General features: G+C 46.2%; 1 protein-coding gene across 5 annotated transcripts in view; it reads right to left on the bottom strand.

Annotated features, from left to right (window-relative positions):
• CLUH (clustered mitochondria homolog) overlaps positions 1 to 17211 on the bottom strand; it is a 152167-nt gene that overhangs the window by 109724 nt on the left and 25232 nt on the right. For 4 of the 5 annotated variants that reach the window (XM_030186225.1, XM_030186226.1, XM_030186223.1 and 1 more), the window contains exon 2: positions 2068 to 2258. In XM_030186225.1, the coding sequence (XP_030042085.1) occupies positions 2068 to 2258 (191 nt within the window). Of the gene's footprint in view, positions 1 to 2067; positions 2259 to 10750; positions 10770 to 17211 lie in introns of those variants that run through there. The other variant, XM_030186227.1, reaches the window with a different exon arrangement.

Below are 17211 nucleotides of genomic sequence, written 5' to 3'. Positions count from 1 at the left end.
GAACAAAAGGCTCTCTGGTTTCTCCTTTCCAGTGGAGGGGAAGGTTCAGAGGGGATGCCATAGGACTCATCCTCTGAAAAGTACTGTAGATCTTCCTAACTACCAGGAGAGGTCCTCATCGGTGTCAGTCAAAAACTCCTCGTGGAAGGGCAGAGACTGAGTCTGCCTTGACTTGGAGGAGCCATGTCCCCGAGAAGGGTGTCAAGGAGTCGGCACTTGCTTCAACTCCAGCGAAGCTTCCTCCACTGACGTCAAAGGGGCTTGGGTGGCAGTCGACACCGAAGCCGCACCACAGGCTGAGGGACAGATGGGGCTGCAGCGGGCTGGACGGTAGGCACAAGCACCCCCAATACTGATGCACACTGCTGCAAGATGCCATTAAGCAGCTCAGGGAGCAAGGCCTGGATATGCTCATCGAGGGCTGACACCAGGAAAGACTGGGGCGTCAGCTCTGAGACAGGCTGCAGAACTAATGGGGCTAAGAGTTGGGTCCTGGCTGCCTGGAGACAGGCATATTGGCACGTCCTGGATAGAGGAGCAATCCTCCTGGCATTGCCGCTTGGTGGGTGTCGAGTCCCTTGACGCCCTAAAGTTCCCGGCACCATGTGACAAGGACAACCGATGCTTCTTGGCCTTCACCTGAAGCTCGGAGTCGAGACTCCTCGGTGCCGACGAGGACAACATCGAATCCTCACGTCGCCTTGGGGTTGGGTCCAACGCTGGCTGGTCCTGGGGGCCCTGTCTAGCAGTCAGCATCACGTGGAGACCCACTTGACACTCTACTGCTTCCAGTGTCTCTGGGCCTCGAGGCAGCCATAGGGATGCTTCAGATGTTGATGCCGTCTTTGACGTTGACGCCAATGCAGCCGACCTTGATGCTGAAGACCCAGCCTTGGCTCCAAAAATCTTTTCTCATTTAGCCTCTCTGAACAGTTGAGTCCTTTTCTTCATATGAAGACAAAGAACACAATTAAAAGGGCTACGGTCGGGCCCTAGAAACTGAAAACACCAAGAATAGAGATCGTCTGATTGCACTAGGAACAGCGCTTAAAGCCACTGGGAGCTTTAGAGGACATGGATGGAAAAACTTCCGACACTAAATCAAAAGACACAATGGTGCCTGAAAAAAAAAGGGGGCATGGCACCAGGAAAAAAAGACAAGTGGGCGGAAAATAAAGTAAACTTAAAAATTAGACAAATTAAACTAAAAAGATACAGGAAAAATAGGGAAAACAAATGCCTGAAAAGGCACAGCAAAAAAAAAAAAAAAAAAATCACTGAAAACACACAGAAAGGCACCAAAAAAACTTTGGATTGGGCATGAAGAGAAGTCACAATTGCAGTCTCATCCTCACCGCAGTAAAAGAACTGCAGTAACTGCTTCCAAGCAGCGGGTGGGAAGGCACCCGCACATGCGCGGTGCAGCGTGTCTTGCGCTCCACAAAAGCTCTTTGGCTTGTCAACGCCTTGGCTGGGTAATACAGTACCACGTTACCCGCTCGTGAGAATTAATTTCCTGCTTGTCCTTGGAGAACTGGTTATCTCCCACTGAAGATTTGCGGTTAGTCAGTTAAATGCTATTTAAGTGGTCAGCAGCTTACCGGTTAAATAGTGCTGAATATCGTTTGGGGTGGGGGGGGGGAGTTTACTGTTCGATCTTCAAGATGAAGTTCAAATCTGTCTTCTCCTTGTGGTTCTGGATCAGATCAAACCACAAAGCAGAAGATTGCACAACACAATGCCAGAGACGATGGAGGAGAATTATTCCACAGTACTTACCCAAAGGGATCACACAGTTAAACTAGAGCTTCAAATATGATATGAGGGAGGCCCAATTCAACATGAGGCTACTGCTGTCACATTAGAGAGCACTACAGCTGAACTGCATGCCATCCAGTTAAAAGCTACCTTGACAGTGGTTAGGCCATGGTAGATTTATAAGTAAAGCTTCCTAACGATACCAAAGGCAGGAGTACATGTGTGTTTGGGTGGGCGGGGGGAACTTACTTAGAAAACTAACAAGTGGATATTTTCAGAATTTCTCGTAACCAGCCTTTCCAGACTCACCTGTAAGGAAAACATTTCTATTGCTGGTGCCTGGATCTTGACTGTGAAGCCAGTGTCCTGAATGACAATGACCTCCTGATCATTGCTCTCATCTCCTGGCTCTCTCTCCTCATGTCCATTTTGTTCAGATTCCTCCTCGTTGTGACTGTGAGTTCTTTCTCCATTCATTAATGCCATGCCAGATGAATGGTCTGTGACAAAATAAAACAAAAAATTACATACTTGATAAACAGGTGGTTCAAGTCACAAGCTTAGAGAAAGATCGGTTATTCCAACCAACGTGGAGGTAATTAATATAAATGTTTCATGTACGTTTGATCTGTACTTTCAGCGACAGTTAGGAATAGCAACAGAGACCACTGATGGTCTTTGCCTCTTGCTGCTTTTGGACTCTTAAAGTGCAAGTGACATGCAACTGCTGTAATTGACTATTGCTCATGTTTGATTTATTCTTACTGTACATCGCCTTCCGTGAATTCCTTCAAAAAGGCAGTAAATACATTTTTAATGTTTTACGCTATGATTTGAGGGTTCCTTGTGTTGATGACTGATGATTCCCAGGTCCCTACAACACATTTTTCAGTGACTGTTTCTCCAGTGATCCAGCCTATAAATGTTTGGATATGCATCTTTTGATTTAGTTTCAAACTGTTAGATCCTGTGGCCCTGTCTCCTCCTTGTATACTTCTCTAAGTTGCCTACTTTGTAATTTTACTTAACTTTCTGTAAGCCACATTGTGCCTGCATGAGTGGGAAAATGTGGGATATAAGCGTACAATAAATAAATAAATAAATAAATCTTTTGATTAACTTTGCCTCGGTTCTGGCTGTGTCTACTTCTTATTTAATCCAGAGGTACTGATGAGAATAGAAATGTAGAAAATGACAGCAGATAAAGACCATATGGCCTACCAGTTTGCCCATCCACTATCTCTTCCTCTCTCTAAGAGATCCTATGAGCATGTCCCACACTTTTTGAAATCAGATATAGTTTTCATCTTCACCAGGCCATTCCATGCATTCACCACCATTTCCATAATATGGCTCAGGTGAAAGCAACTGAGCTTATAAAAGCACTGGAGGACCAAACCCAGGTCCCCTAAAACAGCAGGTGAGGGGCAAATCTTACTAACAGCTAACATAGGGGCCCTTTTACTAAAGCTTAGCAAGCGTTAACAGAATTAGCATGTGCTAAATGCCACATGTCCTATTTTATATCTATAGGCCACGTGGCACTCAGCGTACGCTAATGTACATTAGTAAAAGGGCCCCACAGACAATGAGGGCAGATAAATAGCACTATCAGGCCCACAGACTTTAACCATCCAGGAACAGCTCCTGGCAGGACAAATGGCGCTTAGCCAATATGAAGTACCAGATAGTCAATTTATCTTCACTGATTATCAGCGCTTAGTGGCTAGCTGACTACGTACAAATATTCAGCGCTAAACCAGCTAAGTCGAGTGGTTAAGATGGGCCACTTAAATAGCAGGCCTATCTTTAACCGCTATTAACTTAAACCGGCTAGCGCTGAATAGTCACTTAGCTGGATAAGTTGCCATGGCCAAAATTGAAACTGGACATTCAATGCCAGTCTCTGGATATGGCTCAGGACTGAAAATCCAGGGTCAGCGCAGGTAGTAGCTAACCACACTGCCTGTCACCAGCTGATTATCAAGGGGAATATGGCCTACCCAGTGTGACCATCCATACTAACTACTAAACTCTACAATCCTTTCCTCTCCCTTAGAGATCTTCTGTCTTTTCTTGGATTCATATACAGACCTTATTTTCAGGGGGTGGTTTATTTCTCTAGGAGAACTTATCCCATGATACCACTCTGTTCCTGGTGATTTACAAACAAATCACCAAATCTCAGCTCCCACTTCCCGCCCTCCTCCACCAAAAACAAAACTCATAAGGAAAAATTAATTCTTACCTGATAATTTCTTTCCATTAGTCCCAACAGATCAATCCAGAAACTTGTGGGTTGTGTCCCTCTACCAGCAGGTGGAGATAGAAAGAACCTCCAAGGTTTGCTATATGTGGACCTGTGCAGCCAGCTGAACCTCAGTATGAACGATACCAAAGCAGTGGAATGGAAACAATAGAAAACTCTCCTGACATTGTCAGACCAATTGCCCAACATACTTCCACCACTTCTATATTTATTTATTTTATAATCAAATGAAGGAATATTCAGAACAACGGAACCCGAAAAAAAATAACCGACCGCAACAAAACCGCAGACAGTAAACCCCGGGAGGGGGGGGGGGGGGCTCTGGATTGATCTGTTGGAACTAATGGAAAGAAAATTATCAGGTAAGAATTAATTTTTCCTTCCATGGCGTCCCACAGATCAATCCACAGACTTGTGGGATGTACCCAAGCAGTCCTCAAGTAGGGCGGGACATCCCCAACCCGGCAGAAATCACGGACGAGCCAAACACCGCATCTTGACAAGCTGCCACATCTACCCGATAATGATGAGTGAATGTATGGACCGAAGCCCATGTAGCTGTCCTGCAGATATCTTCCAGAGAAACCAAACGGGACTCTGCATAGGAGGAAGCTTGAGATCGTGTAGAATGAGCACGAACTTGCAAAGGGGCTTGGACGCCATATGACCCTTCTTACTGCCTCCAAAAAGGACGAAGAGATGGTCAGAAAGACGAAATTCATTCGTCACCTCCAAATACCTGAGAAGAGCCCGTCTCACGTTGAGGCAGCGACGAGCCCGGAATTGGTCAGGGTAATCTTCCCGGTGGAAGGCTGGCAAATGCAGGAACTGCCCCAAGTGGAAACGAGAAACCACCTTGGGCAAAAACGAAGGAACTGTCCTAATCGATACCCCCGCCTCCGTAAAACGCAGGAAGGGGTCTCTGCAAGAAAGGGCCTGCAACTCTGAAATTCTCCGAGCAGAAGTAATGGCTACTAGGAAAATCGCCTTCAAGGTGAGATCCTTAATCGTAATCCCTGATAAGGGTTCGAAAGGAGGACGCTGAAGCGCTTTGAGAACTAGATTAAGGTTCCAGGATGGCAGAACTGGCACGTAAGGAGGGCACAAATGATTTACGCCCCTCAAGAAACTAACCCCCTGAAGCCGGCCTCTAAAAACATGCCAGAGCTGCCACCTGCACCTTAAGAGAACTCAACGAGAGAGATTTTTGTACAGCTTCCTGAAGAAACGCGAAGATAACCGATACTGAAGCCGAAGCCGCTGACAATCCTGAACTCGCAAACCACGAATCGAAGGTACGCCACACCCTAGCATAAGCTATCGAGGTGGATCTTTTCCGAGCCTACAGCATCGTAGCGATAACCGCGTCCGGATACCCTTTTCTTCTCAACCTCACTCTTTCAAGGGCCAGGTCGTAAGACCAAAGGGGGAGGGATCCTCCATTGTGACTGGCCCCTGCAGCAGGAGACCATCCTACGCCGGTTGCAGAAGAGGACATTTGAATAGATGTCTGATCACATCTGCGTACCAGGGTCTTCTGGGCCAATCCGGGGCCACTAGGATCACTCGACCGGGATGACTGGCAATATGAGTCAGTAACCTGCCCACCACTGGCCATGGGGGAAAGGCATAGAGCAGGCCCCTGGGCCAAGGTTGAAGAAGGGCATCGATGCCTTCTGAGCCCATCTCTCATCCCCTGCTGAAGAAATGGGGAAGCTTCGCATTGAATGCGGTGGCCATTAAGTCCATCTCTGGCATCCCCCAACAGGCAGTTATCTGATCGAAGGCCTGGGGGGAGGGCGTCCACTCCCCCAGTTCCAACTGGTGGTGACTGAGAAAGTCTGGTTGCACATTGTGACCACGCTATATGAACCGCTGTCAAGAAAGAGAAATGAGTCTCTAGAGATGAGTCTCTGCCCAACGCCATGCGCTAGGGGTGCACTCCTGGTGCCCCCCTGACGGTTTACATAGGTGACCGCCGTCGCATTGTCCAAAAGAACTCGACCTGGGCAACCGCAGAGAAGAGAGAGAAACTCTTTTGAAGAGCCAGATGAATCGCTCGTAACTCCAAGCGGTTGATGGGCCATGACGCCTCCGTCGAAATCCAAATGCCCTGGGCTGTCTGTTGCAGGCAATGAGCCCCCCAGCCAGATAGTGACGCATCCGTAGTCACTATCTTCCAGTCCGGGGCTGCCAGAGGAATGCCCGACATTAGATTCTTTTGAATGAACTACCGGTGCATGATTGTGTGAAGACAGGCCAAACATGGCACCCGAACCTCATAATCCTCCGAGAGCGGAGACCAACGGCTCAGAAGGTGCCACTGGAGGGGGCGCATGTGAGCTGTGGCCCACTTTACCACGTCCAAGGTGGAGGCCATGGAACCTAGAACTTATACATAGTCCCAAGCCCGCGGGTTCGGAGTTTGAAACAGCGCTCGTAACTGAGCCTGTAACCGCTGTGCTCAAGCTGAAGGAAGAGAAACTATCCATGTTCGGGTATCGAAGCACACCCCCAAGTATTCCAGCGTTTGGGAAGGTGTTAGGCTGCACTTCGGAAAGCTGATCACCCAACCAAGCAACTGAAGCAACCCGACCACTTTGTCGGTTGCCTGCCCACTCTCCTTGAAAGAAGACGTCCACACAAGCCAGTCGTCTAGATAGGGACAGACCTTGCTTCTTGAGACAGGCCACCACTACTACCAGGACCTTGGAAAAGGTCCGAGGAACTGTGGCTAGGCCGAAGGGCATTGCTTTGAATGGAAAATGACGACTGAGCACTGCAAAGCAAAGAAAGCGCCTGTGGGGAGGCCAGATTGGAATGTGTATAATAGGCCTCTTTGAGATTGAGAGAGGTCAAAAACTCCCCTGGCTGTACCGCTGCGATCACCAATCGGAGGGTTTCCATGTGGAAAAGCCGAACCTGTAAGGACCTGTTTACGCACTTGAGATCTAACACAGGTTGCCAAGAACTGCCCTTTTTTGGCACCACAAAATAAATGGAGTATCGACCACACCCTCTTTCTGCTGGGGGTACGGGCTGAACAGTTGTAAGTTGAGGAGGGTGTGTTGAACGGCCCGCACCTTGGCAGGACATTTGCAAGGAAATTCCAGAAAAGAGCCTACTATCGGACAAGCCAATTCTAACTTGTAGCCGTCTCTGATAACCTCCAAGACCCATTTTTCAGTTGTTACCCTGGTCCACTCCACCAGGAATAGGGACAGTCTGCACCCAATAACTGGCTGGATAAGGACCAGGACCCCATCATTGGGCAGACCTGGCTATGGGCTGGTTTCTGTTACCGGAAAGGAAGGCCCGCCTATCACCTCGAAAGGGCTGAGGCCTCTGAGAAGGCCTTACTCTCTGAAAAGAGGCCCCATGATCTGGACGGTAAAGACGCATATCCCTAAACAGGTCTAGGTCCCGCTGGCCGTACAAACTTGGACTTGTCCTCCATGAGGTGCTGGCCCTTAGAGTCACCGAGGTCCTTCACAATCTGTTCTAAGTCTGTCCCAAACAAAAGCTTTCCCCTAAAAGGAAGCCTTGCTAAACGTGACTTAGAGGCCACGTCTGCAGCCCAATGCCGCAACCATAGCCAGCGACGTGCGGTGACCGCTAGGGAAACCTCCTTCGCTGAAGCCCTCAAAAGATCATAAAGAAGATCTGCAAGGAAGGCTAAACCAGACTCCAAGGCCGGCAAAACAGCCATGAGATCTTCCGGAGAGGTTTTTTGTACCCACGATATGCATGCCCGCGCCGCATAGAAGCCACAAACTGAGGACTGCAGGGAAAGGGCCACTATTTCAAAGGACAGCTTCAAGCAAGTCTCCAACTTACGATCCTGAGGGTCCTTGAGCGTTGTGCCACCCTCCACAGGGAGAGTGGTTTTCTTAGTGACCGCTGTAAGGAATCCACCGTAGGGATCTTCAGCAAGTCTAACTCAGGAGCAGGTAGTGCGTAAAGACGCGACATAGCTCTAAGCAACCTTAAGCCCACTGTCCGGCGTATCCCACTGCGCCAAAATAAGGATCTTCATGGCCTCATGCACATGAAAGGAACAAGGTGGGCATTTGGTGCCAGACATAATAGAGGGCATCGGACCCGTTCCCCCTGACGATTCAGGGGGGAAATGGCCAAAACCTCAAAAGCCCTAACAATCAGGGAGGGAAGCTCTTCCCTGCGAAAAAGGCAGACAGCCGTCAGATCATTCCACTCCTCAAGAGGGCAGGGTGACCTCATCTGCCAAATCCAGAGGGAGAGCCCGGAGACAAAACCGGGCTGTGTGAGATAGCTCCTCGGGATCCAAAATCTCCACCCGGGGACATTTTGGCAGAAAGACAGAGGCTGCAGCAACCTAAGTTTGCTGAGGAAGAGACAGGGCTGCCTGAAGAGAAGCTCCTGATTTCTTCAAAAGAAAGGCATTGTGCATTAATAAAACAAAATCCGGGGAAAAAGGAACTGCAAGGGACTCCCCTGCTCCCTGTACATCGATTCCCTCCATCGGAGCCTGTGCCACAGAAGCGTGCTGCACCTCTTATCTATCAACTGCCACGTGTGGAGCGGGTCGCACCTGAGAGGAAAAAATGGCGCCCGCCAACACAAGCTGCACTAACTGCCCCGAGAAAACCGTCAAAACTATCCCTTGCGCTTCTGACTCACCGGACACCTGAGGGGAACCCCCATTGCGCTGAACACCCACTGTGGGCTGACTGCGGCAGGACTCGCACTCCCCTGATACTGCTCTCCAACCCCCACACCGGGAGCAGCGCTTAGCCGCCTCAGAAGGCACTGACATGCTCCACAAACGCCTGTCCCAAAACTGACTCGGCAGAACGTCTAGTTCCTCCTTAGGATTAACACAAAAACGAAGTCTGTAACCTTTTTTTTAAGTCAGGCAAGAAAGGAAACACCCGATCAGGCCAACAGCCCCGGGCGACGGAGGAAAAGTAGGGGGAGACCGGGAGGGACCTGCCACCACCAGGTGTACACCACAAGCTGCAAACAGCCACTCAACCCCGGTCTGTGCTAAACTAGGCCCAAAGGACACCAGTAGCCAGATCAAAGCAGAGCTGCACAGAGATGTCCCTCCACCTGCTAGATAGAGAGAATACTGAGGTTCAGCTGGCTGCACATGGTAACTTTTAAAGTTGAAAGGCAAGTGTCTTATACTAAAATCAAAGAATGCACCATAGCAAGGCAATAAACCTACTGAAGCACCTCAGTGGGAGATTCCAAATCCCATCTGGGCACAATACCACTGTGACTGCTATTTCCAGCTGTGAGGCCTGAGCAGCAGAATTCAGAACCCATTCAGAGTAATCAAGATAAGGAAGACAGAATGGAACTGACAGATTTTTTTAAAATTTGTTCCAATACTGCTGCTGGCCTAATTTAGCTGAGTTCCCCCTCCTGTGAGGCACATAAAGGAAGCAAACTTCGGAGGACTCAGGCTCTCCACTGCTTCTCATCTTACCAAGCAGCAGGCTGTACCACTTGGCGGGGACGGAAGTTCTGCGGGGTTCCCGTGGGGACGGAAGCCATTCCTGCAGGATTCCTGTGGAAGTGTACGCTGCAGTTGTGCCAGCCTCTCACTTAGCAATTACCAAGTTCTTGAGTGCTGTCTCCTACTCCTCCTTGCTTTAACAGTACAGATGTGGAAAGTCTCCATTTAAGGAGGTGGTAGAGACACAAATAATGACAGAATTCAAAAAGGCAAGGGATGAACAGAGATGATCTCTAATTAGAAAATGGAAGTTATAAAAAGCCTACACTTAAATGGCTGCGTATGTGTGGATGTGTCGAGTGACGCTTAGATGGCGCCTCTGGCTGTGATGAACTAGGGCCGATACCAGGCAGACTTGTATTGTCTGTGTCTCATATATGCCAATCTGGTTTAGGATGGGCTGGAAAAGGCTTAGATAGTAACTTTAGTGGCTGGAACATGAGGATAGTGCTGGACACACTTTTACGGTCTGTTTCCAGCAAATGAGAAGACAAATAGGCTGGAGTGTGCTTCGACGACAACTCCAGCAGTTGGAACATAAGGATAGGGCCAGGTGGACTTCTATGGTCTATGTCCCAGAAACGCCAAAGAAAGACCATAATCAAGTATATAATATTACGTTCATTGTTGACTTAATTATAAATTGATAATGAGCGTGACTAGTTGACAGACTGGACCGTTCAAGTTTTTATCTGCTGTCACTTACTAAGTTACTATTAATCTTCTCTGCTTCCGGGCTGATGCACAGACCTCAGCTCGGACACAGGCACGAGCATTAGATGTCACCTTACCTACTGGCCCGTGCATGTGGCGACCTCTTAGCACAGTGCCAGTAAATCAGAGACAAGTCTTATATGTGCACACCACAGTGTTCCAACTTCCATTCCTTCCTAGCCTGCAGTGCTGCAGCTCGAACCCAGAGAGAGACAGACAGAGAGCAGACCAGAATTTTTCTTTTTATATACCATTAAATTCTTACGGGTTCAATTCCAGTGGGGACGGGTTGGGGATGGTTAAGATTTCTGTCCCTGTGCAACTCTCTACTCTGAGGACAGGGCACCATCATTACATTTCCAGAACTTCAGCAAGCGCTATCACAACCCCTCTGTCCAAGAGCCCAGAAAACTATCAACCTCACCCAAAAGGGGTAACAGATACTCTCCAGAAATGGTCTCTTAACTGGAGTCACAAAGCAATCCATTACAGTACTGAGCTCATACCTGTCTCCTAATTGAAAAGGTGTTGCTACTTGCTGAACCTGCTTTCACACCTGGACTCTCTTGTTCCTACAGAAAAAAAGCTTAAGGTAACAGTGATTTGCCACTTCACTAGATTTCTGGAATGAAATTTCTTTTTTAATCTGCATCTAAATTCAAATCACAAATCTCTCTCGCCTCTCTCATAGGGGAACCTCCTCGCTACTTATGCTAAAGAGCCAACAGCTCTAAAGCAGAAACATTTTAGGATTTTCCTCAGTACAGCAGCATACCAGCCCGTAAATTCAATTACTCAAAATAAAACACAAAAAAACTGAAAAAGGTATATCACTGCATAATACTTGTTATACTTGTGCATGGTTATGCTGCAGGGTATGATTTTTACCGTTTATTACAAATGTATTTTGCTTGTACTACCATTTATACTGCCGAAAAATTTGTGATTGCATTCAAAAACAGTATCATAAGAGACCTAGAGCCACTACTTCAGGAAGATGAATTACTGAAAGAGATATTCCCATCCCCACCAGTGCTGGCCTTCCGACAGCCACCAAACTTAAAACACAAGCTGATCAGAAGTAAACTTCCAACACAGACGGAAAAAGAAAAGGGCACGTTCCCGTGTAACACAGCCAGCTGCAAACTATGCCAAAACATTTCACAAGACCCCACAGTCATTCACAAAGGAAAAATATTCAACATAAAGGACTATTTTACATGCTCATCTTCCAATGTGGTATATATCATTCAGTGTAAGAAATGTAACAAAGGATGCTATATTGGCGAAACAGGCCAGATGCTTAAGACAAGATTCAATCTACACAGACATCACATGAAAATAGCCGGTGCCAGTCAGGCCCCCACCCCTGTGGGCCAACACTTCACAAGACCAGAACACTGCACTAGTGATTTCACAGTAAGAATACTGAAAGGTAATTTTAAAACAATACAGGAACGTAAGAACTTTGAAATAAGAATGATTGAATATTTTGACACCCAACAAACAGGACTTAATAAGGATCTGGGTTTTCTAACTCATTATAAACCATAAAGCTGTATTTCTCTGTTTATTTCTCTGTTTATTACCCTCCTCTCACCTACCAACACCCATTCTGTTAGAATATCAGTGAAATGCTTTGATGTCCCCATGCATACCCCCACCCTCCCACTCTGTCAGACAGTCAAAGTAATGCTCTGATGTTTCTCTCATATATACTATCTGCTACCTCATTTGCTTATTTCCGATCTGAGGAAGAAGGGCAACCTTCGAAAGCTAATCAAGAAATGTATTAAGTTATTAAAAAAGGTATCATCTTATTTTCTTTTCCATGTTTTATTTTGTTTGATTTCTACTGATAACATTCAAAAACAGGAAACCTCACAACTAATTTTCAGTGATCTCAGTGAGAATACTGAAAGGTAACTTTAAAACCATACAAGAACGTAAGACCTTTGAAGTCAGAATGATTGAATATTTTAACACCCAACAGAAAGGACTTAACAAGGATCTGGGGTTCCTAGCCCATTATAAACCATAAAACTGTATGTCTCTGTTGATCACCCTCCCCTCACCTATCCACACCCACCCTGTTAGAATATCAATGATATGCTTTGATGTCCCCATGCATACCTCTGACCCACCCCCATCCTCCCACCCTGTCAGACTATCATAGTAATGCTTGAATGTTTTCACTTATATACACTGTCAGCCAGCACATTTGCTTATTTCCGATCTGACGAAGAAGGGCAACCTTCGAAAGCTAATCAATAAATGTATTAAGTTATGTCCAATAAAAAAGGTATCATCTTATTTTCTTTTCCATGTTTTATTTTGTTTGATTTCTATTGATAACCTTAAGAGTGGACTAACACGGCTACCACACTCCTCTACAGTGATCTCAAAGAACTCCTGCTGAGATTTCAATTATCCCAATATTGACTGGATAAATGTCTTATCGAGCCATGCCAGGGAAGCCAAGTTTCTAGACGCCATAAACGACTGCTTTATGAAGCAGCTGGTCCAAGAACCAACCAGAGAAGAAAGTAGTTTGATTTGTTGGACCCAGACCAAGTGGGATTTCAAATGTGGAAACTGGCACAGAGACTTTGCTGGTTGCTTTACCAGCATATTTTCATGCATTTTTGAACAAGGAGACCACCTCTGCACGCTAGATACATAAACACACCATACAGAATTTTTTTTTTTTTACATGGCTACCTGAATCCAGTATCTCTACCTTTTCCTCCTCCCTCCCCAGAGTCCTCCTTACTTCGTTTCTGTATCCGATTCAGCCCCAATCCAAACAGCATCTTAAGCAGCATCAGGAGCACCCCAATTCAGGGCCATTTACAAAGCTAGAAACGGCCAGTCACAAGAGGGGCAGACAGTCGGCAGATGTGCTAATCTGTCGACTCTTGCAGACACTGAAGCTTCTGAGGGTAGGCATGCCTGGCCTTGTGGCCAGTGCATGTAGGCCTGTACTGCTGCTCGAGCTGACTCTGACCAAGGCTCCAGCACGCCTGCTGTCCCCCCCCCCCCCTCGTTCCCCACTTTCTTGGTGTGCTCTTTTTTTAATGCCTGAAAGCTGAAGTGGAGCTTGGGGGAATTACACCCAAACAGGGTGAGCAGGTGAGAGTCTTGCACCGCCAAGCCACAAGCCTCACCCAATGGACACTAAGATGCACAACTGAGGGCAGCACAGCCAAGCTCTGCACTCGAACAGGTCCGGTCCAATCCGAGGCCCGGGTGACCTCGGAGCAGCCGTTAGGCTCAACCAAGCTGTGTGGCTGTGACCAGCAGAGCTGGGAGCTAGGTCAGGGGCCAGGAGTACCAAACCTACCATCTGTAGAGGTAGAGAAAATACTGGATCTTTCCAAAGAGCACCACAAGCTAATATCGGTGAGGTCACTGGTAAACCTAAGTTTTTCTCTACTTCCATCTGCTGCTAGGAGGGGATAATATCCACTTGTGCAGAACGGTGTAACTAAACGCTGAGTAGAAGTTTACACACATTTAGGACCTATTGTCTACTTTTTATGTAGCCTATCTGATTTTCTGCAATCAGGTCCAGAATGGTTGACCAATACTTTGGCAAGAATTTTGGTGCCTAAATTGATTAGTAGTATGGGATTATATGATTCCTGATATTATAGGTCTTTACCCAGCTTTGGGATAAGCGTAATAACTGCTTTATTAACATGGGGTAAGAAAAAAAAACAAACAAAAAAAAAAACCCTTGCTCTATTGTTTTTGTATAATATAGTTGTCAAGAGACTGATATTTTAGCTGACAAATTTTAGAGAACTCCTAACAGAAACCATCTGGGCCTGGGTCCTTGTGGAAACAAACATTTAATAGCTGCCTGAATTTCCATAGCTGAAACAGGGAATGAAAGCTGTTCAGTCTGGGCTGCCTCTAGTGGAGTGGAGGAGTGGCCTAGTGGTTAGGGTGGTGGACTTTGGTCCTGGGGAACTGAGTTTGATTCCCACTTCAGGCACAGGCAGCTCCTTGTGACTCTAGGCAAGTCACTTTACCCTCCATTGCCCCAGGTACAAATAAGTACCTGTATACAATATGTAAGCCGCATTGAGCCTGCCATGAGTGGGAAAGCGCGGGGTACAAATGTAACAAAAAACAAACAAACATACATTTTTAGTTTATTGCCTCTGCTTGTCTGGACTGACTAAGAATCCTGGTGGTTTGTGTGCTGCGTTTGTGGGTGCTTTCTAGGAAATGCGGGACCACTAGGAGTGTTGCCCCAGAAACGTAGGAATCATCTGGGATAATTTGAGAGCGGGAGACTCGCCCAGAGGCAGTTGGGACTCGGAGTGCTAGTGTAGAGCACAAGTGGCAGGTGCCGGCAGACCTGAACTGTGCTGGGGATAAATCCTCTAAGTGGCCACTGGGTAGCCCCAGGGAGGTGGCTAGGTGTTCCATGACAGACACATAACATCATGAAATGGCATAGCCAGCTGCAATATTTTCTTAGTAGAAAGTATTGTGTAAGATAGCTAGAAATGATAAGTAGTAGTAGTAGTACCCCTTCCCTTTCTCTCCTTCAAAGAGGCAAAAATAACCTTAGCAACCCAGCCCCTCTTCAATTTAAGATATGCCACATCGGTTAAATGCGTCTCTTGCAGACATTACATCTGAATTATGTCTTTGAAGAGATGTTAAAAGTTTGTCTCTCTCTATTTGTAGTTTATTTGCTAATCTGTTATTTTCAGCCACTTCATTCCACACAATGTGGAAACTCAAAATGGGTAAAACAATTCTTCCCGAGGGAAACTTTTCACAACATGATTCAAACAATGGTATTAACACATGTCGATTATTGCAATGGAATATATGCGGGTTGCAGGGAACAAATCCTAAGGAAACTATAGACTGCTCAGAATACAGCAGCCAGGCTTATCTACAGAAAATCTAAATTTGAAAGCACAAAACCTCTCCGGGAAAAACTATACTGGCTACCAATCAAGAAGCGTATTGCTTTCAAGATTTGTACCTTTGTTCACAGAGTAATACATGTTCTAGCTCTGAGCTATATGTCTGAACTTATCGACTTACCAATTAGAAATGCAATTGAATCAGTCAGAACCTACTCAACTCTTCACTTCCCAAGTTGTAAAAGCCTGAAGTATAAATCAATATGCGCGTCACGTTTCTCTTACATATGCACACAGCTCTGGAATTCTCTACCAAAATGCCTGAAATCTACGAATAATCATCTAGAATTTTGAAAAAACCTAAAAACTCACCTGTTCAAGAAGGCATACCCCACAGTATCTGACAAACGCCGAATAATGAAATATGGTATTTTAATCAGGAAATGGACAGTTTTCAACCCCGACGCATGATCACACCCTAACATTTTGTCTGAATCACCCCAACCTATTTACCGATACTTCTTTACTGTACTTGTCACTGTAATAGTTCCCCTATACTGTATTTGTTCACACCGGAGTCTGTAACCACCTCTCCGGAACTAATGTAAGCCACTTTGAGCCTACTAATAAGTGGGAAAAGGTGGGATACAAATGTAATAAATAAATATATAAAATACTACAAAATAGTTTTAAGTGATGTTTCCATGTGCAAACATACATGACATTTGTATGCATGCAGGATTAACAATTTACTTGACTACAGTACTGCATATACTACTACTTATTATTTCTAAAGCGCTACTTGACGTACGCAGCGCTGTACACTTGAACATGAAGAGACAGTCCCTGCTCGACAGAGCTTACAATCTAATTAGGACAGACAAACAGGACATATGAATGATTTTACCCACAGACTACCATCCTATATAATAAAAGGCACCTCCAACATTCTGAAGCTGACTGCATGGCTGAGGCATTCCTGCTCTCTGTATCCATCTCCTAAATTGACATCACGTTCTTCCCGGGTTCGTCACAAGCAGAAGTGACCAACCACACGAGGTTTCTCGGCTTCAGAATGTTGGAGGTGCATTCTATTAAATAGGATTGGTCAGTTCCTTTCCTATATAATAAAAGGCACCTCCAACATTCTGAAGCTGACTGCATGGCTGAGGCATTTCTGCTCTCTGTATCCATCTCCTGAATTGACATCATGTACTTCCGGGTTCCTCACAAGCAGAAGTGACCAACCACACGAGGTTTCTCGGCTTCAGAATGTTGGAGGTGCATTCTATTAAATAGGATTGGTCAGTTCCTTTCCTATATAATAAAAGGCACCTCCAACATTCTGAAGCTGACTGCATGGCTGAGGCATTCCTGCTCTCTGTATCCATCTCCTGAATTGACATCACGTACTTCCGGGTTCGTCACAAGCAGAAGTGACCAACCACACGAGGTTTCTCGGCTTCAGAATGTTGGAGGTGCATTCTATTAAATAGGATTGGTCAGTTCCTTTCCTATATAATAAAAGGCACCTCCAACATTCTGAAGCTGACTGCATGGCTGAGGCATTCCTGCTCTCTGTATCCATCTCCTAAATTGACATCACGTTCTTCCCGGGTTCGTCACAAGCAGAAGTGACCAACCACACGAGGTTTCTCGGCTTCAGAATGTTGGAGGTGCATTCTATTAAATAGGATTGGTCAGTTCCTTTCCTATATAATAAAAGGCACCTCCAACATTCTGAAGCTGACTGCATGGCTGAGGCATTTCTGCTCTCTGTATCCATCTCCTGAATTGACATCATGTACTTCCGGGTTCCTCCCAAGCAGAAGTGACCAACCACACGAGGTTTCTCGGCTTCAGAATGTTGGAGGTGCATTCTATTAAATAGGATTGGTCAGTTCCTTTCCTATATAATAAAAGGCACCTCCAACATTCTGAAGCTGACTGCATGGCTGAGGCATTCCTGCTCTCTGTATCCATCTCCTGAATTGACATCACGTACTTCCGGGTTCGTCACAAGCAGAAGTGACCAACCACACGAGGTTTCTCGGCTTCAGAATGTTGGAGGTGCA

Source organism: Microcaecilia unicolor, chromosome 13 (genome assembly GCF_901765095.1).
Source record: "Microcaecilia unicolor chromosome 13, aMicUni1.1, whole genome shotgun sequence".
NCBI classification, from domain to species: domain Eukaryota; kingdom Metazoa; phylum Chordata; class Amphibia; order Gymnophiona; family Siphonopidae; genus Microcaecilia; species Microcaecilia unicolor.
The sequence above is the reverse complement of the archived record's forward strand: the minus strand, read 5'-3'. Positions and strand labels throughout refer to the sequence as shown.